Source organism: Acinonyx jubatus, chromosome B1 (assembly GCF_027475565.1).
Source record: "Acinonyx jubatus isolate Ajub_Pintada_27869175 chromosome B1, VMU_Ajub_asm_v1.0, whole genome shotgun sequence".
In the NCBI taxonomy this organism is placed as follows: domain Eukaryota; kingdom Metazoa; phylum Chordata; class Mammalia; order Carnivora; family Felidae; genus Acinonyx; species Acinonyx jubatus.
This window is the reverse complement of record NC_069382.1, coordinates 167,112,671-167,133,617: the sequence shown is the minus strand read 5'-3', so window position 1 is coordinate 167,133,617 and position 20,947 is coordinate 167,112,671. Positions and strand designations below refer to the sequence as shown.

The 20,947-nt window shown below is 42.3% G+C and overlaps 1 protein-coding gene across 15 annotated transcripts in view; it reads left to right on the top strand.

Annotated features, from left to right (window-relative positions):
* Nucleotides 1–20,947, top strand: part of LIMCH1 (LIM and calponin homology domains 1) — a 326,534-nt gene that overhangs the window by 239,928 nt on the left and 65,659 nt on the right. For 12 of the 15 annotated variants that reach the window (XM_027056037.2, XM_027056003.2, XM_027056010.2 and 9 more), the window contains one exon: nucleotides 234–486. In XM_027056037.2, the coding sequence (XP_026911838.1) occupies nucleotides 234–486 (253 nt within the window). Of the gene's footprint in view, nucleotides 1–233; nucleotides 487–1,573; nucleotides 1,841–9,910; nucleotides 10,214–12,700; nucleotides 12,944–13,715; nucleotides 14,046–15,412; nucleotides 15,529–15,637; nucleotides 15,750–16,191; nucleotides 16,453–20,947 lie in introns of all 15 variants that reach the window. The other 3 variants (XM_027055932.2, XM_053217421.1, XM_027055965.2) reach the window with 1 other exon arrangement.

Sequence of the window (20,947 nt, the reverse complement as noted above, 5' to 3'; positions counted from 1 at the left end):
CATTAGGTTTATCTCTGTTTTTCCAATTTGATCCCCCCCCCCCATTTGAGTTCAGAGCTTTTCCCAGAATAGGCTAATTTAGACAGATACTTTAGATTTGTTAAGTGAATAACTGAAGGACGGAGTCCCCAGAACCCAGCGGTCTAACCGCATCCCTAACACTCCACGCTTGCCTCTGGGAACTTTTCTGCGAGCCCAGCACGCCTTCTCAGCGCCTGTCTTCTCTTCCGCAGGGAGAGGAAGTGACTCTGAATCCGACTTGCCGCATCGGAAGCTGCCGGATGTGAAGAAGGATGACATGTCCGCGAGGCGGACTTCCCACGGTGAGCCGAAATCAGCAGTGCCTTTTAACCAGTACCTCCCGAACAAAAGCAATCAGACGGCCTACGTCCCCGCTCCTCTGCGAAAGAAGAAGGCAGAGCGAGAGGAATACCGGAAGAGCTGGAGTACCGCCACCTCACCCCTGGGTGGGGACAGGCCCTTCAGGTAAGGCCCGAGCCACGCCGCTCCCGTCCTGGCTTGAGCCCTAGCAGTGAGGGAACCACAGCTCCCACGCACAAACGAGCTCAAATGACCCTTCCAGAGCTCTGATGTAAGACTACAAAGGGAGGCGGGCAGGACAGACCTTTCTTTGGAGAGAGATTGCCATGATCGAGTATAAGCTTCGTGAAGGCACCTGGGCCAGTGCCTGGCACACGGTAGGCATTCGACAAATCCTTGTCCAAAGAGCAGATTTTTGAAACCAGTTCTGTTGACAGACGTTGAGTGTGAGTCTGTCATCCATGCCCTTCCGTGGAGACTGCCCGACTCCCACTCTTGTTAAATTAGGTGCAGAAAGCCTGGTCTTCGTGCAAAAAAAAGGCTTTTTCTTAAATCTAGATACGTGGTTGTCTGGATACAAGCTCAAGTAGGTAAGGAATGCGTGGAACGTGTTTCAGAATCACATGTAGAAACTCAACAAACGGGCGGTACGTTGAACCACTCATCTCTTCTGAGAAGTAGCGGTGATTTTCCCTACACTCTGCTTATGTTTTTCTCTTTGTTCAGCAAGTATTTATTGAGCATCTAATATATGCCAGGTGCTGCCTTTCAGGCACTGGGGACTCAGTAATCAATAAAATAGAGTCTCTGCCTTCAAGAACCTTATAGTCCAATACAAGAAACCTAGAGTCTAGTCTACTCCTTTGAGGAAAACCATCCCGATCATTGCATGCTTATTTCTCATAATCCACCTGCATTACCCACAATTTCCACTGAGTAAACATTTTATTAAAAGTTTTAATTATTGGATAAAACGTGAATTTTCTCTTTCCGGCAGAAAGGGTGTTTTTTTTTGCCTTTCAATACCAGTATTGAAATAACTCTTAATAATGTTGAGATTATGACGCATTGGACTTATTAACAAATTAATGGCGGCAGTTCACTTTCTTCACATCACCAGGACCATGTTGCATGCCGTGACTTTTTTTTTCTTTTTAATGAAAAGTAATGTCAGAATGACCAGGAGAGGACATATGGTCTGCTCCCCAGCCCAGGCTGTTAGTTTGGTAAACCATATTGTCCAACTCACTAGCTATCCTGAGACAATAGAGGAAGAGGGAAGTGAAGTGGGGTCTCCCTGTGAAGAGGACCCAGTCGGCCAAATGGATCCTAGTGGGAAGCCTTCTGATGGTGGTTTAGAGTTACCCACTGGCGGTGGCAAGGAGCAGCCTCCCCACGAGGGGTCTGTGATGACACCAGCTCCCAAGTCGGAAGACAAAGATGCTGTTGAAATGCAAAAGCGCAGGAGGCTAGAGCAAGCTGGAATCAAGGTCATGCCGGCAGCACAGCGCTTTGCCAGGTTAGCTGTGCAGGCCAAAGCCTGGCCTGGCTGGCTCTGTGCATGCCTGGGGTTTGGAATCTGTCTGGCTTGGAGTTTCCATCTTGTTTCCCACTTCCCGCTTTTCCCTTTGCATCTCTCTTCCCTACGGGAGCGAATAGAAATAGGTGCTAGTCTTCACCTCAGGGCATGCCTCTGCCAAGAACTTGGTTGTTTTCAACAGAGGAGAGGAATGAGCTTCTTGCTGCTTGATGAGACCTTGTCCTAGTCTCGTGGTCAGTCACTTGTGGGGGCAGGATTTACCCAGCAATAACATCTTCTTGTTCAGTTGTTTGCGGCTTGTTAATTTTCACGCTACTCCTAAATGGCTCTTGTCTTACTTTACACATCACTGGAAAATGGTTCCTTTGAAATGGGGAGCCATCTCTTTAGAAAGAGTACTTGGCTTACAAAAATCTACTTCACTTGCTTTGTCCCAAGGGAGTAGTAAGATTGTGCTTATTTGACTCCCTTTCTGAAGCCTGTTGATTTCAAAAACAAAGAATGGAGTAATTCCTTCTCTTAATCGTAACAAAGGCACCAGTATACAGCCCTGATGACTTCATATTACATGTGTGATGGAAACCTTCAGCAGCCGAAGTCACAGAAAACGATAGTTCTACAGTTTTACGTAGTGTTTTGAGAAGCTGGTTAATTTTTCTTACATAGTAACCACAAAGATCCTAACAAATTATAATGAGACCAAAATCTAGTTGACAAATTAAAATCCATAACAATGTGACAATTGAAATTCCTTTGCCACTTGCTGTTCCATTTAATCAGAAGAGGTAGGTGACATACCCATTTTAAGAAGAGTAAACTGAGGATCAGTGATAGTAAGTGACTTGCTGGTCTGAGAGCCAGTTACCGTTGGTCTGGTGGCCAAACTCAGGTGTTCTGACTACAGTGCCACATCTGCCTCTCATACATTTAACAGAACATTTGCCATGTCTCTGTACAATTCTAATTGTAGTTAGTGCCACATGGTCTTGTTCTCAAACTGAAAGTTCCAGCATTGACTTACACAAATTTAATCCTAAGAGTAGCTTTGTATTGATAAAAAACCAAGGATATACGTCTTCCCTGTCTGTGGTATCCCACAGATAAGTATATCTGTCCTAAACATATATGGGCTTCTCGAAAACTCTACCATAAAATTGTGTTTGCATTACAAGGAGCTCTCTGGGTTTCTGAAATCAGGAAAAGTAATGTCATAGAATCTTAAAAAACAAAATCAAATCCAGATATCCTATACATTTTGGAACAAAGACCTTGTCAGATACATATTTTTCAACATTTGAGCATCTACTTATATCAGAGAACAAACTAGATATTGAGAATACAAAAATGAAGAGTATCCCCTTACCATGTATCATTTTCTGACTCCCTGCTTCTGTCTTCAAATCTAGGGCCCAGTGGGAATAGGAGTATAGGTAAGAGTATGAATTTACAAAAAAAAAAAAAAATCTTGATATCCTTGACATACATTCCTTCATTTTTATCACACCTGTGATGTCTTTAAGCTAAAATTTACCAAAGATGCCATGATCTTTATTTTATTCTATTTTATTATCATTGTCAAAAATTACTACTCTGCCTGGTTAAAACAAATCTCACTTTTAAAAATGGATTTTTCTATAATTACCAATCTAGTTGAATGTTATGTATATTGGCTACTCGGGTTTCTTCTTCCATAAATTGTCTCATATCCTTTGCCATTTTTTTTTCATTTAAAAGAATTTCATGTTATTGTGGTAAGAAGACTTAGCATGAGATCTCCCCTCTGAACAAATCTAACTGTACAATATAGTTTTGTTAACTATAGGCACAATGTTATACACTAGTATCTTTAGAATTTATTCATCCTGACTAACTGAAACTTTATGCCCATTGATTAGCAACTCCCCATTTCCCCCTCCCCCAGCCCCTGGCAACCACCATTTGACTCTTTGATACTATGTATTTGACTCTTAGATATTTCATATAAGTGGAATCATGCAGTATTTTTCCTTCTGTGACTAGCTTATTTCACTTAGCCTAATGTCCTCAAGGTTCATCCATATTCTCATATATTGCAGAATTCTCTCCTTTTTAAAGGCCGAATGATATTCCATTATATGTAAATATCACATATTTTTATCCATTCATCCATTAGTGGACATTTACATTGTTTCCACATCTTGACTATTGTGAATAGTGGGGCAATGAAACATGGGAGTGCTGCTATCTCTTCAGGATCCTGATTTCAATTCTTTTGGATAAATAGCCAAAAGTGGGGCCACTGGATCTTGTAGTGGTTCTGGTATTTATTTATTTATTTATTTATTTATTTATTTATTTATTTATTTATTTAGAGAAAGAACATGCATGCAAGTGGGGGAGGGGCAGAGAGAGAGAGGGAGAGAAAGAATCCCAACCAGGCTCTGCACTGTCAGCATGGAGCCCGACGCAGGGCTTAAAGTCACAAATCATAAGATAATTACCTGAGCCAAAATCAAGAGTCAGACACTTACCCAACTGAGCCATCCAGGCGCCCCAAGGTAGTTGTATTTTTAATTTTTCAAGGAACCTCTATATCATTTTTAGAGTATCCAAAAGAGCCACAAGAGATGAGTGGGGAGCTACATTGAGCTAACTCAGGACACCCAGGAATCATGGTGATGTAGAGAAAAGAAGAGATTGGGGCACTTCCGTAACTGCGAGGTTTATTTTGTAATGAAATACTGACATCTTTTATGACGGTTCCCATTCTGTGCACAAACCTAGAATCATGGTTAGTTTACAAATGTAAGTCTGATGGATGAATATTACATTTATGTGCTAATTTTTGCTGCCAACCACGTTTCCTGTTATCTGGCTTAATTTTTTACATATTTTGTCCAAGTTAGCTCTGTTAAGCAAAAATTCACAGGTCCATTAATATCGCCACACCTCGGATCCTCTGACTTAACACCTAAAAGTGGGTTCGGGAAAATTATGCATATTCCCAGAGAATGTCCCCAACGACAGTGCGACACAGCTACTCCAGACACCCAGAATTCATTTGTTGGCAGACTGTTCAGCTGCTAGCTCTCTCATAAACGTTTTATACATACCATGGCACTAGCCTGGCCTGTCTGTGTCTCTGTCACTTACTTATTGCAGCCTTCACCAGAGTTGAGAGCCATTATAAGTTTATCCACATTTGGAATCCTGCTTTTAATGTGGCAGAAAGTAGCTTAACTGGAATGAAGCACGTATCACGAAGAGGAAAAGGCTTCTTGGCATCTGGAAAAAAAGAATATAAAATATGTAAATATGCCAATGTCTCTTAAAACATTTAACCTCCGTCTCCTGTCTTTGCCATCAGATGGATTCTGGCCACCACATCTTTGAACCCAGCAAGAGGCCCAGTATATGTCCTGTAGCCCCTTTTGTAGCCTGGAAGGTCTGCATTTGTAGAGATGGGTAATAATATAAAGTCATAGGTGAGGGACGGAGGCACACAGACAAAGAACAAGGCTTTAATTTTGTAGACTGTTTTCTTGTTTTTTTTTTCCCCCAAGTCTTGTCAAACGCCTCCTTGTATTATTTCTAATACAGTATATAAGAAGGAGCAAAAGTGCATGTTATTCCATTTTCACATGAGTTTAGAAGCCTAGAAATCCCAAGCTTCCTGTCAAAACATATATTAGGAGGTATCTTAGCATCGAGGGATAGAGTAGGACTTCTTAATAAATGTGTGGAGTTTAATATTTCTTAGAGTCACCATTGAAGTAAAAAGTATATAGACTATTTTTTCTTCTGTTTTAGTTTATGATTAAGTGAGCTTAATTACCCCCAAATCTGAGACTCTGCCAAAAATAGCCAAGATTTCTGTTTTTAAGAGGATAAAATAGGAACCAAGATTCACTTCCCCTGAATTAAAATGCCATGGAGATTTGAGTTCTCTTACTTGGTGTTTCCCATTGGAGAAGTAAACTTCTTTTATTTTTTTGAACTGAATTATAGGTTTCACGTGATTGTGCTTCTTTTCTAATTGTTTTCATATGTTTCAGCACTCAGTCTTTTCTGCTGGTCTGTGGATCTTCTCGACCACATAGTAATTAATTACAGAGGGGGGGAAAAAGGCCTCCAAGGAACAATAGACATTTTCAAAAACTTTAGAGGAAGGGTGGGTGCAGCTGAGTGCCAGACACATAGTCCTCTACACCCTGCCCCCCAGACACCTGTGTCACTGATTGTTGCTGAACTGATCCTTGGGGGTCGGGAACCAGATACACACAGAGCTCGCGTGAGCCTCCGTGACTCTGGATGCGGCAGCACTGTTTGGGCACCGGCTGAGCGGGGAGGTTTCTGGTGTTGCCCCTGGCATTCTCAGGAGACCTAACATTCTGGAGAGCCCAGTTTCTTTCAATAGGAGACAAACTGGCTGCCAGTCTGAGCTGGTTGCTTGAGTGTTACCAAGTGAAAAGGGGTGAAAGAGAATGCCAGTTCTTCCTTATTTGAAATCATTATCTCGTTCACTTTGAAATATAGAACTTCGAGAAAACAGCCTTTTCTTTCCCCTCACCTGCTTCGTTCGAGCCCATATTCTCTCCTACAGAGATAGCCTTCCTTGTTCCAGAGGAGGCTGGACAGGGTTGCCAGGTTGGAGGCGGGGCTTGGCATTCCTTGTGTCGCACTGCACTGTATTCCTTCTCAGCGAAGCGGTGAGCTGAGCCCACAGAGTAGCCCTTCTTCCCAAAGTGACTCATCTGTGAATGACTTGGAAAAAATAAAAACGTCAGATCTCCCCCATGAATATCGAGCCAGGTAGCCTGAGCCTGCCCCTTAAATTTGCTCTATTTATCTAAATTCAGATGACTGGGGCTGGAAGCCTCAGTATTCTCCTCTGCAAAGTAGGCATGGTAAGTCCTGTCTTACAGGTCTGTCATGTGTATCTGGAATAGACTAGCTACTCAGAGAGTTATAATTATTGAGAACTGAAGGAGAACATACTGAAGCTTTCCAGTAGACTGCCCTTAAGGTCCTTCAAGGGAAAAAGACAAGCACGTTATAAAAGGTTATTTAAAAATTTTAGTGACTAGACACCTATGAACACAATCCTATGTATCTGCCTTATACATACTATTTTTTAGCACATGACCAGCCTCACTAGTCCAGATTTTGTGTCATTATTTTTTTTCCTCTTTCTCTGAGTCTTCCTTGAAACTCTGAATTTACAGGATTCAAGCACGTAGCAGAAAATCATTCATTATGACCGTTTTTTTTCAGGTGGGCAGGGAGTGGCTTTCAGTGGCCAATGATACAGAAAGCTTTCTTCACCCTCTTTTTTTTTTTTTTTTAAGTCCACACACCTAAATTGAGATCATTTGAAACAAGTCTTGCCACACTGGGCATTTAGCCTAAAAAGAAACACCCCAGGGAGTTTGAGGCCTGGCTTGGGCTCATGTGATGCTGAGAACACCAGATTCTCCCTGCTCAATTGGCATCACAAATTGGCATGGTCATTTGCATAAATGCGTATGTTTTATTCCATAGAATTCTGCCTGAGTTGGGGGAGATTGTAACCCATGACCACCGCTGCTCAAAAACTGAATAGAGTGCTGCTTTTGGACTTAAGAGGTTCAACTAGGGGCCTGCTCCCCTCTAACTTGGAGTCAGATCAGCTGAAATGAGATAATGAATGTGAAAGTGCTTTGTAAACTGTAAAGTGCTGTGCAAGCATTGTAAGGTATGATTAGTTAGCATTCTGCTACCAGTAATCCCGGAAGAACATAGGGGTCTATGACCAGCAGTGCAAATCACAACTCCAGTCTAAGCACAGCACACAGGATCCCTTGATTTGGTAACCAAAATACTGCTCTTTCTCCTACTTCATAGTCATGGTAGTGCCTTTTTTTTTTTTTTTTTTTTTTTTATATGATGTTCTGCTTTCAGTACTGTTCATGGCCTGGTCCTTTGCGAAACACATGGTACAGTGGTTACAAACAGAACCTCAGAGCCAGACTGCCTGAGTTTAAATTTTAATTTCACCACTGGCACGTTGACGTTGGGCAAATTTCTTAACCTGAAACCTAGTTTCCGCTCTCTTAAAATGAGTGATGCTAATAACACCACGGTTGCAGGGTTAGTATTGGGTTTAAATGAATTAACACTTAGAAGGAATTCTAGCCCATATTGGGTGCTCAATAATTGTTAGCCACTGTATTTATCATCAATATTGTGCTATTTATTTATTTATTTATTTGAGAGGTGGGGAGGGGCAGAGGGGGAGAGAGAGACCATTTTAAGCAGGTTCCAGCTCAGTGCAGAGCCTGACATGGGGCTCAATCCCATGACCTTGGGATCATGACCTAAGCCAAAATCAAGAGCTAGATGCTCAACCAACTGAGCCACCCAAGCATCCGTGTGCTTTTTAAATAGTGCATTTTTGGAGAGATTAATTCAATGGCCTATGATTTCCATTGGCTATTCTTTATGGCCATAGTCAACCAACATCAGTTGGTTCTTGCCAGATACATTGGCTAAGGAGGCAGGAAAGCACCATTCAGGATTGGCCAGGCAGAACACTGAGGGGTTAGGTGTGCACCTCAAAGGCAGGATTTGATATTTTAAGAAATAAATTTATTCAGGGAGCAAAGCACCACCAACCACTTCCAAATTCTGTGTTTTAAATTTTTACTGAGAACAATGTCAGCAGTGAGAAGAAGGAATCTTCTGGACATGATTGGTGATTAGTGATTTGATTTTCCAAACGTCAGATGGAGTGAGGGCCTACTGTAGTCTTAAGATGATGCCCCTGCAGGAGCAGTATGGGGCCGAGCAGCTAACATGGGCTACCAGATCGACCAGGGAACACAATTTCATTGTTCACTCTACACCTAGTTAGGCTAGTTCAATTCCTTCTTCATTTCTGAGATGAGTTGTCCTTTGAGGATGAAGAATTTACTTTTAATCCTCTCTTAGAAATTGGATACAAAGTAGGTGAGCTTTCTTTAGATATCAAGATATTTTATGAAATGGGAAGAAGAAAATAAATGACAGAAAATGTTTTAACGTTTTATTATTACTTACAATAATAATTACTTAGAAGCAAGGCTGATCTTCTGAGTAGGGGGAGAGGAGTTTGTGTGAATACCAGATGGACATATTTGACCCTATTCCTATCCCACATGCCTCCAACAAAAACTAAAACTAAAACTAAACTAAACTAAACTAAGTGAAAAGTCCTGGTATTCCACCATTAAATTGCATTCAGGGGTTTAAAACTTGGGGCCTTCAACATCTCTTTGAAAATGGAAATGGTGCAAAGTAGTAATTTTTTAGCCATTTTGGCAAAATGTTTTACGACAATTTACTTGACATTTAGCATATGATGAAGAAAAGCTGAGAGGTGGACAGTCACTGGGGTAGAAGATAGAAGACAGAGCTGCTCACGGGAGGGTTCAGGGCAAAACAAGCACTTATGCCTTGGGTCTATCCTGTGAATGGCCATAAACTATTCCAGATGTTTCAGGTTAGCTCAGCTCTGCAGAAAGACCTTCCTCACACTTTGCAATCTGGCACATATACTAGGTTTGCTGTTCCCCCAGCTGCGTACATTAGCTTTCCCCCAGCTCAGTTTCTTGGTGCCTCAAATTTTTGCCCTATCACTCAAAAACAAATTGAGTACCTGTTGGGTGTGTTGCTCATGTGCTAAAGGAAAACAAAACAAAACAAAACAAAACGAAACAGCTAAAAGCTTTCATTCTTCCCGGTTTTATGAAAAGAGTTTGGAGGGTCACACTCAGAGCCATTTAGGGTCCTGCATTGCTGATGCTGATGGGGCCCTGTCAATTACATGAATTTTTAGTCTTGCTAGTAGCTGGCTAAATTCAAGGTTTTAAAACCCACCCTAACGATGCTACAACTCTGGACTAAAATAGTAAACAGATGTCACCTACACTAATGATGTTGAGAAGACCTTTCACTAACAACACAGCTGTGTGTCTGGAGATGGGGATTTAAAAAAAAAAAAACCATTCGGTCTGATCACGTGTAGAGTTCTATTTAATTTTGCTCTGGCAGCCACAAGCAATTAAGTAATGAGAAAGAAGCCGTTCACGACATTATCCTTCGCAAAGAAAACCCTTTCCTGACCCACGAATGGGGCAAAGATCCGCAGTCAGAAGATGAAGTTGTGTGTCGACGGCCTGATCTTGAGAAAGACGATTTTGCTGCAAGGAGAGTGAGGATGAACCAGACAAAGCCACCGGTGCCATTGAACCAGCTCCTCTATGGGCCTTACCGAAAAAAAGAGGCAGAGAAATCAGATAGCAGCAAACAACTCTCAAAGGGAATTTCAGAAAAGAAAAGTCTAGAATATAAAAGGTGTGCACTGTGTGTGTGTGTGTGTGTGTGTGTGTGTGTGTGAGAGAGAGAGAGAGAGAGAGAGAGAGAGAGAGAGAGAGAAAGAGAAGGGAGTGGGGAGAGAGAGAGAGAGACAGAGCATAATTAAGTGAAGGTGACTTGTGCCATAGCCCCCCATTCCTTTCTTTCCTGCCTCGATGACAAGGAATTGGTAATGGTTGATTTTGAAGTGGAACTCCAAAGATCCAATCTCCCTAAAAGCAGTGGCAGAAAGTAGAATGGCCATGTCCAAACTAGAGCTGAATTTACCAAATAAACTTTGAGTTCCAGTGGACACATCACCACATATGATTGGTGTTATTGGCACAAGCAGACATGTGCCATTGGCTCTCAGTGACAGCCACCTCTCACGGCTGCTCCAGTCCATTAACAGGAAGCTGAAAACACTGTTATTCCTTGTCTGTAGGCTCTTCTCTCTGATTAGCTCCTTTTAGATATTGAAAGGGGGAAAATGAGGCTTGCTCTTTCTGCGTCCCAGTGAGATCACTTAGGCATTTAATCATGGAGATTTCTTATTACAAAAAAAACCCTTCTCAAATGTAATATATTTCCATTTGTTCTATTATGGAAGTTGTTTTTAAGTGAGTTTTCTTCTCCCAACTTTTTCCCCATCCTCTTAATTCGGGAAAGGAAAATTGTAGTGAAATGGGTTTTGGCTGGTGATTTTCATCCTTGGAGGGATATGATTTTATTTAAGGTGTCACCTTGCTAAATTTCATCCCACAGAGTTGATCATTCTTATATTTTTTCCTTATATCAAAATCAGAGATTAGCATCGTCAAATTGCCATCCCTTGGCCTATCGTTTAAGAGGTTTGTAAATTCTGTTGAACGAAGGATATAAACATCTTAACTGTGTTTTACACGATTCAAATGGTTCTTTGGACAGAGCCACTGAGCTCAGTGGAGTTGTTAGTGTTGTCGTTGTTACTGTTGCCGCTGCTGTCGTTCTGGGAGGTACCAGATACAAAGTGCATGGAAGATCCTCAGATGTAGAACAGGGTTTAGAGCACAGAGGCCCTGGCATGGTTTTTTTTAGGACACATTATAGCTTCAGGAGTCTCTGGCTCTGTGCCGTTCCTGTTGGCATGCCTTGTAACAAACCATTCTAGGAGGGCCTTGTGGGAGGGATCAGTTGTTGCACATGAAAAAAGGACTTCTAGACAACGGGCTGGCACCAAGGCACATTGATGGTGATCAGCAACTTGAGTTAGGAAAAGGAATAGCTTTTGTATCTCCCTTTTTTCCTTTCTCCTGCATGCAATTTTAATTCCTGGTATTTCCAGCCTCATTTGTCTGTTGTCACCTGACTCTGTGTTTGGGGACACAGCTCTGAGTCTGGGATGGCCCATGACCTCTTGTGACAGCATCAAAGAACGGATGAAAGAAGATAAGGCCCCTCGTGGCTCTCGGCTCTGCCCTTCCTTCATTCCCGTTCCCAAACTAAAAGTAAACCTCCTACTGGCAGAGGCTTTGCAAATACACCGTGTCATCCAGGTAACAAGAGAATACCTCACAGTTTTCTCGCTTGGATGATATATTTTTTAAAAAAATAAATAGTCCTATTTATGTAGGTTTTTGAGATTTTCTATCTCAAGAGGCGTATTTAATTGGAAATTGATCTTTAATGCCATAGAATGTTAATGCACGGGGATGTCACAGCTTCTTCGATGTAGATTACAGCATTGTCGGCATTAGCCACCTGACATCCACTTCTTAGGAGAACAATTGAAAATATCAGTGTTAACATCAATAAAGATGACTTATTAACACAAGAGACAAATGGGTATTGGCTCTGTAGGTCCAGATAAATGGGATACACTGTTTATTCTTCAGGTTTACATCACCCAAATCCAACCGGTGCTATCGGGGACCAGAGGCTGAGTTTGAACATAAAAACTTTCTGTTCTGAATTGACTTCAATGTACTTTCTGGCAGTTGTGTGTTTACGGTTGAGATGTTTAACATGTGAATGACGTTCCAGCTATCTCCGAACTAATCCTAGCATTTGGATCATGCAGAGCTCGTTACTAACATTTTACTGGTGCTGTAAAAGACATTCCAAAAGGGCTCAGGGATTCAATCAGAAAACTTGAATTCATTATAGTAACTTGAATAGTGTGGGAATTGGGCATCATTACTCTCAAACCGAAATCTCATTACCATTCTTAATAGTCTTTCAGCAAGCCCTGGCTTCTCTTCCTAAACTAAACTTGAGACTGTCATCGGGTGGAAAAACTTCATCTCATTAGAGTGTCAGGAGGGCAGCATAGGCAAAGGGAATCAAGACTCCAATTGATTCCATATTTTTTGAGAAAGGGAAAGTTGCTTCCATCATTTCCTTCTGTCCTTAGCCTCTGAAGTTCCTTGCTTGACATTGCTCTTTGTCTGCTCCCCTTCCTTGAACCTGATTTTTCCAATGATATGGGGGTCCGGATAAAATTGACAGAAACCAGGGCCAAATAGAAGAAGCGAAGTCAATGGTGACCTGTGTTACTCGGACTCAGGAGAGCGAACCTGCAGAAGAAGGAGTGAGGAAGGTGCCAGATCTTTACAAGGATGACCTGGCTCAGCGGAGAATTCAGGGCCACCTTGCCCCTCACCGAGAGGCTCCAAGATTTGTCACAGTCTCCAATATAACAGAGGCTGACTTGGAGACGTGGGAGAGACTGAAAGTGTCAGGAAAGACAAGGTGTGTCATTTTTTTCCCCTGGTTTTCCCCTGGCAGTAGTATTATTGAACTTTGAAGGAATCAAATGCTTATCCTTCTATCATTTTATATTCTCAGGGCTAGAAAAACAAAAACTCTCAAAACACAGTATATTCTGCGTGAGTTGAAAGTTATTAATACTAAAATTTACGAGCCACTGGATGGAAAACATCCTCTTTAATCGAACCAGCTACTGTGAATGGTTATATGGATAGGCTTGTTTACTGTAAGCAATTTAGACTTGAGTTTTAGCTAATTTTAGTTATTTCATTGTACCTAAGATTTTCTTTTTAAAAAAATTTTAAAAATATTTTATTTATTTTTGAGAGGGAGTCAGAGCGCGAGTGGGGAGGGGCAGAGAGAGAGGGAGACACAGAATCTGAAGCAGGCTCCAGGCTCTGAGCTGTCAGCACAGAGCCTGACATGGGGCTTAAACTCACGAACTGCGAGATCATGACCTGAGCCGAAGTCAGATGCTTAACCGACTGAGCCACCCAGGCGCCCCCATCGTACCTCTGATTTTCTCATGCCATCATTTATGATGTTGGAAGTGATATTTTGAAAGCCATAGAAGCTTCAAGCACTATTACCTAGGCAAGACAATGATCACTTCTTCATTTGATTGATTAATGGAAAATCAATTCTGCTGTAGCCATAGAAGTGTTTTTCATAAATCTAGTATTTAAGAAAAAGAGCTCTTACTCATTTGTACTTGCCTTAGAAATCTTTGGAACTCATTTCTGGTTCTGACTAGGGATGGAGATGTTGAGCACATCTGTGCCCCTGAGCCTTCACCAGAAATTAAAGCAGAAACTGCCATTCGTGATGACTTTGCCAGCCGCAGAGCAAGGGCCTATGAGAAAGCTTCCAGCCCCAGGCAAAAGTTTGTGCACTTTGGACCCGTGACAGAGATAGATCAGCAGAAGTGGAAGCGACTCAGCATCGGCAAGGCTGGGCCTAGGGAGGATGTAGAAGAAGTCATGGGTCACGGCAGCAAGATTGAAATGAACTCTGTCACCCCAGCCTCAGCGGCCACGTCCGGTTTACAAAAAGACCGAACGCTTAATCCGCAAAATGATTGCAGGTATTTCTCGCCATACATGTGCAAGATCTGCATGGGAATCACTGCTGCTTTTAAAGAGCCTGCTGAAGCACATTAAAGAAGCCTCCGGAGATCACGTAGTTTTAACAGGCTCTTTTGCTGGTTGGCAGAGAAGTAACGTTAGCGGGTCGCCCTAGGGAGGCGCATGTATGTGAACGTTAATGGCAGGCGTCCATTTTGATTCTGTTGTCACCAGAATCACTGCCTGGGAATGCCAGTAATCTTGGAGAATGACCCTTTTTCCCTCGGCTGCATTAAGCACTATTTTATTAGTTGGAAATATTGAATGAACTAGATGGAATGTTTTAATGATATCCCTAGTGTTTCTTCTAAAGATCTATGGATAAAAATCAGGTTTATCTAAAACCTCCCTGTTTCTTATCCCATGGAAGGAGGAAAAAATAGTTATTAATATCGTTAAGTCCAAATCTGGACAAAGAAGGAGACAAAAAGAAAATAAAGGTCTCTTCCCTCTGCTACTTAAAAAAAAAAAAAAAACTATAATAAATCATGAATGGAAAAAGACTTCTCTCTTGGGGTTCCTATGAGTGAAGAATTTCCTTGGCTGAATCACCATCCACATTTGTGAGGGATCACCTGGGTAAAGCCCTCATAGGCCCACCACCAGTTCTCATCCTCACTGGAGGCCTTCCAGCTTTGAATTACCAAGCCCTCTTTTGGGGGTTCAAGTTCAGGGGGCTGGTCTCCCTTCCAGCAAGCAGGTATAGCGGGTTTTTAGGAGTCTGGATTCTCTTGGGAACCTCCATTCCACCTGCATGGTGGGAGCAAAGTAAGGCTATCCGTGGCAGCAGGAAATGCTCAAGATACCTTCCTCATGTCTTGGCCTTGCAATCCAAAGGAAGCAGTGAATGGTCCATGACATACAGAGGGGTATCTTTGGTCCAGTAGTGTAGCCAACACCATGGAGGATAGCAGACTATCCTAGATATACATAACCTATATATCCTAGATATATATATCCTAGATATATCCTAGATATACATAACCCTAGTAGACCAGAAATACGTAGTTGGTGTTTCAGAGGCTGATAGGGACCTGGGGCGGAGGAGCTGGGGATGAGACATTAGTAAGAAATGCATTGTTGAGTCCTTGACTACTGAGGGACCCATCGTCCAGGGTCATGCCAGCCTTTTTTTGACCTGTCCCAGGCCCTCGCTGGGGTTCACATTCCATTATCTCCATCTGAGTATGTCATCCTTACTAACCAGCTTCCGGAATGAGAGCAACTGAACTCTCTTAATCTCTCAGTCTCAACAACTTTCGTTGTGTCCTTTCATAATTCTTTTTCCTCTTCTCTCTTGCCACCACTGTTACTTGATTATCAACAGAATAGTGGATTCTGGTGTAGATGACCATTGCAAAAGGGTCTCGCGGCTGGCTCCTGTGCTGGAGACCCAGGAGGAGCATGCCTGCAGTTTGTGCGAGTGCCCAAGAACAGAGGAAGGTGAGGAGGACTTTCTCTCCCTTCCCAGGAGGTGAAGGATGACAGGTGGGGGTCAAGGCCTCTGGTGTGAATTCTTCCCTAGCAGTAAAGCCGTCCTCTCTGGCTTTAGTTACATGCAAACAGCTGCCGCAGGATGGCAAAGAGGAGAAAGAAGGAGCCACTCAAAGAGATTCTGAGACGCTGCCAAGGGCTGAAAGATCAGAGGAGAGCGGCCAGCCACTGTGAGCGCTTGCCTGCATTCCAGGGTGTGCTGCCTCTGCTGTGTGTGGCTGTTGTGTTCTCAGAAAACAGCTTAGAGCCACAGTATGCACTTGATGACTGATGTGGCGTGGAGTTAAGTCTCTTAAAAGAATGCACCCATCCCAGGGTCAGAGTCCTGCTTTCAGTGCCCTCTCCGGGTAGAGACTTGAGCCTTTGCATGTGGTTGGGTGCTGGCCAAATTTCATTCTCAGGAATCGTGAAAATCGGAAAGGGAAACCCATTCCTGTGTAAGTACCAGTTGCATGATGGAGGTCCACGGTATTAATACTCAGTTGCTATGTGTGCTGCTGCCTCCATGGACATTGGCTTCTTCTGTTTTGGGTTAATGCCAGTGAGGAATGCTACTGAAAACATCTTTAGCAATAAATGGCCTTTGACTGGCTGGCCTGAATGTTGCCCTAGTTCTTGTCCCCCAGCCGCCGAATGCAAGGCTTCAGGGACAGAAGAGAGCTCGGAGAAGATGACAGCTCCTGCCTGGAGTGGCAGGGGACTGAAAGGCCAAGAAAAGTTGTATGATTCACAAAAAGATGACATGATGGTCAGGAGAACCGGGACATCTCTTAGACGCACTGGATCCAACGCAAACCAGTTCCTCCCAGTTCCATTTGCAAAGCAACAGGATGTGGAGGAATCTGCCAAAGGTCCGCCAATGAAAGATAAGAGGTCAGAAGACTATCCTGAGCCTTTGTGATTTGTTTCTCTAGTCTGAGCCTTCATGGATGCTTTGAGTATGTTATTAACACATTATGGTACTTACCCACTATTGCTTGCAGAAATGGCCCAGGCTGCCAAGACTTTTTTTTTCTTCCTTTTTTTGCATATAAGCAGGTATGGAAAAAATATCCAGTTGCAAGTTTTCCTGTTCAGCATGTTTTCTGACTCTCCTCTCATGGGCAACCTGAATGGGTAACTCTTTTATTTCTTATTAGTGCATGTAGGAGCCCTCAGGTAAACGAATTGACCTTCTTTCTGACCTACTTAATTTCATTTTGATTCCTGGGGGGGTCTTCAGGTCCAAAGAAGATGTATACCACTTAGCAGTTTGTAATTTAATTTAATTTCAACATTAGCAAACACTCAGTGCTTTCTAGAGGTAAGATTTCTTCTATTCCATGCCATGACTTGATTTAAAAGGAAGAGTAAAGAAATAATCTGGGGTTTATTGTTAAAGGCCTGTTTGTTGAAGCCTCTGTTGCTATTTAGTAAGAGTGATACCTTTTTGTTAAAAGTGTGGTCTGCCAGACCTGTGTAGGGTAAAGGAGTGAGGAGTGTTTTGCATAATTATATGATCCACTATAGGGACGCCTGGATGGCTCCGTTAAGTGTCCGACTCGGTTTTGACTCAGGTCATGATCTCACGGTTTCATGAGTTCGAGCCCTGCATTGAGCTCTGTACTGGCAGCATGGAGCTTGCTGGGGATTCTCTCTCTCTGCCCCTCCCCTACTTGCATTGTCTCTGTCTCTCTCAAGTAAACGTATAAACTTAAAAAAAAAAACGATCCACTATAAACAGGAAGTGATGGGAGTTCTGCTTCACGAAGGACCTTGAAGGGAGCGCGGCAGAAGGGAGGATGGGGAGCAGGGAAAATCTCAAGTAACATCCACATTTTTAAGTTAATATCCTAGCTATCTTTATAACCTGGATCTAACCTCTGCTTTACATTCCTCTGAATCATACTAGTACTAGAGTAGAGCCTTCTTGAAACATTGGTTTCAGGAAGCAAGGGTAATATTCGTAATATTTGTGGCCCTGTCAAAGTGTGTCTGTTCCCTCCAGCTTGCCTTCTCCTGGCCATTCACAGGTCGGGTGACGTAGAAGGAAGCGAGTGCGTGGATCACATGCAGATCCCGGTTGGTCAAGGCCAGTCAGGGCTGGTTAGTGACGGAGGGACTGACTGGGCTGCCCGGTCCACCCCACTCACTCACTTTCCAGATGCCCTGACACAGTGCAGCCGGGGATTATGGGCGCTGCTGTAAAGCCAGTTAGAGCGAAAGGGAGGAAGGATGCAAAGCCCGTGGCCGCCTACTAGACACTTTCCAGGTGTTTTCCCATTTATTTAGTCCTCACACAGCCTTTGGGAGGAAGAATTTTCATCTGTATCTTGCAGTTAGGAAACCGAGGTCCACATCCACACAGCTGTAAGTACAGTTCCAACATTCAAACCCAGCTCTGCCTGAGCTGAGCGGAAAGCCAGTGCCCCTCCTCCCCCCACCGCCCGGCGTGCATGGAGGAAGCTGTGGAAGCCTGATGAATTGCCTGTCACTTTTATCTGCCCCCCTATTTGTGATTCAGAGAAAGTCCTCTTTCTATTCAAAAGAGAATGAATGGCTAGTTTGAGCAGAAGGAGATATGGTCAGATTAACTGTGTGACACAGTTGTGTGACTGAGTAAGCATTCGCTTTGGGAACTCATGTTTCTTTTCCACAAGTATTTATTGAGTAATCACTATGTGTAAAACACTGGTCTGGGTGCTAGGGGATCATTTTAAATGGGCAGGAAACCCGTTCTTCCCTCGCACTTCAAATGAAGCATATGCCGGTTCACAATAAGGAAGTTTATAACTAGCCAATTATTGATCCTGAAATGCTTTGTTAGTGCTGAAAGTTAAATACATGCAATCAATAGATGCATAGAATATTCTCTTTATCTTTCTGAATATCCCTACCCTCACAATTAAAGTTTATTCGTTGCCTTTTTCTTTCTTTTTTTTTTTTTTTTTTCTTTTTGGTGGGATGCTCATACCAACTGATTTGTCTGGCCAATTTTGTACCTATTGACTCACCTACTTTGCATTTAAAAAAAAGAAAACCTCTTTATTAGTGACTTTTTAACTTACCTGTACTTTTCGGTTTCCCATAGGACAACTGAGAAAGCCATTTGCAGCCCAAGCTTAATTATCTTTTCCTTAACTGCAAAGGCAGTTCTGCTTAAATTGATGCCCTCTTAAAACTAATAAGTTAGTCTGAGAGGAAATTCCTTAAACCCCTAAGTATAGAGTAAAGGGCTAAATGAACATTATCTTTAGGAACTGCACTATTCTTTTCAGTTTCCAGAGTATTCAATAAATAGTTGTCGAAGTCCTAGTCTGGTCACCATCAGGGAACCCAAATAGAAAAATCCCTGCCCTCATGGAGCTTACATTTTAGTGTAAATGTACATTTGTTGACAGAGATTTCCATGAAATGCTGTTAAATATTTTGTGTAGAAGCAGTTTAAATTCAAATATATCCTACAAGTGGGGCGCCCAGGTGGCATCGTCGATTGAGTGTCCAACTCTTGATTTCGGCTCAGGTCATGATCCCAAGGTCATGGGATTGAGCCCCATGTTGGGTTCCATGCTCAGCATGGAGCCTGCTTGGGATTCTCTCCTTCTGCCCTTCTCCATTGTTCGTGTGCACCCTCTCTCTCTCTCTCAAAAAAAGAGAAAAATAAAAAATGGGATGCCTGGGTGGCTCAGTTGGTTAAGCATCCAACTTTAGCTCAAGTCATGATCTCATAGTTTGTGAGTTTGGGCCCCACATCATCAGGCTTTCTGCTCGTAATGTACAGCTGGCTTGGGATCCTCAGTTCCTCTTTCTCTCTGCCCCTCCCCCCACACCTCCTCAAAACTAAAGATATTTTTTTCTTAATTTTTTTAACGTTTTATTTATTTTTGAGACAGAGAGAGACAGAGCATGAACAGGGGAGGGTCAGAGAGAGGGAGACACAGAATCTGAAACAGGCTCCAGGTTCTGAGCCGTCAGCCCAGAGCCCGACGCGGGGCTCGAACTCACGGACCGCGAGATCATGACCTGAGTGACCTGAAGTCGGCCACTTAACCGACTGAGCCACCCAGGCGCCCCTAAAGATATTTTTAAAAAAGAAAATATATCCTACATACAGCATACATATAGCTGAATCTCATCAACAAAATGTGTTAAAGAAGCCAAACTCAAAAGGATACATACTACATGGGTCCATTTATACAGCAGAAAACACTTGATACTAATCTCTGGGTATATATGGTTTGTGTAGATTCACTAAGGAATGTGTGTATGATAGGTGCACTTTCTGCAGCATATATTATACTTCAATAAAACATTAAGAGAAATCTTCAGATAGAAACACAAAAACACATGCTAACTATTAATTGATTATTTCTAAGTTAACTAGGCATAACTTCTCTGCTCTATTCCATAGATAATTTAGAAAACACTGTATTTGCATAAGCCTGTTCCAACAGGCCTATTAATTAACTGGGAAGCATAGATCCAGTCTTCAGAATGAATACCGCTTATGCACTCTCTCATTATGGAGGAATCCACTGGTCATCTGTTTCAATGTAGTAGTATTTTTAGAAACTTGAGGGTATTAGGTTAAACTTTAGCTCCTTCTGAAACTATCCCCTGGAGAAACAGAAAATGAGCCTTACTACCAGAAGAGAAATATCCACAAACCTTTTGGCCATTTTAACAGAAACTTTGGGTTTTGCACTGGTTTCGTTGCCTTCACTGTAAATGAAAACAATTGTTAATGAATGCAGACTGTTCTAGAATGGTAAGAGCAGATAAGAGAGAAGGATGTGTGCGTGCACCCATGAATTCCAGGGTGTTTTCCCTAAGATTATAGGAAGAGATCTTTAGAATTTTCCCCCATAAACTGTTATGAAACTGAACATGAGACTAGATAATTTTTGCTAAAAACCCCAAAATTTAATTTGGTGGAAACTGAAAGCAGGACATTGTTTTCTTTACCCAAATAATTCTTTGTCCACCATCAGAGTGCAGAAATGCTTTTGGGGCATAGGTAAGAACCTTCTCTTAAAATCTCCCTTTGCTGAGGAGATAGTCATTTGTGGAAGCTGCTTTTTTAAAATGTGCTTTAAAATATGCCCTATAATGTCCTCATATCTTTTTTCTAATTTAACCTTTTTCCTTGCTTTAGCAAACACATTAAAATCGAAAGTGTCTATATTGTAGAAGGTACAACTGTGTAGACCTAAATAATCAGAAGAATATAGAAGATTAAAAAAAAAACAAAAAAAACATTGGTTTTTCAAGTTATGGAATATTATCCAAGCCTGGTTTTGATTAAGGCTGCCAGTTTTCTAGGAATTGTGGTTTTTGTCAAATGCATGCGGAAGGCACTGATTGGGGTTCTGGTTGGAGTTCTGGTTTG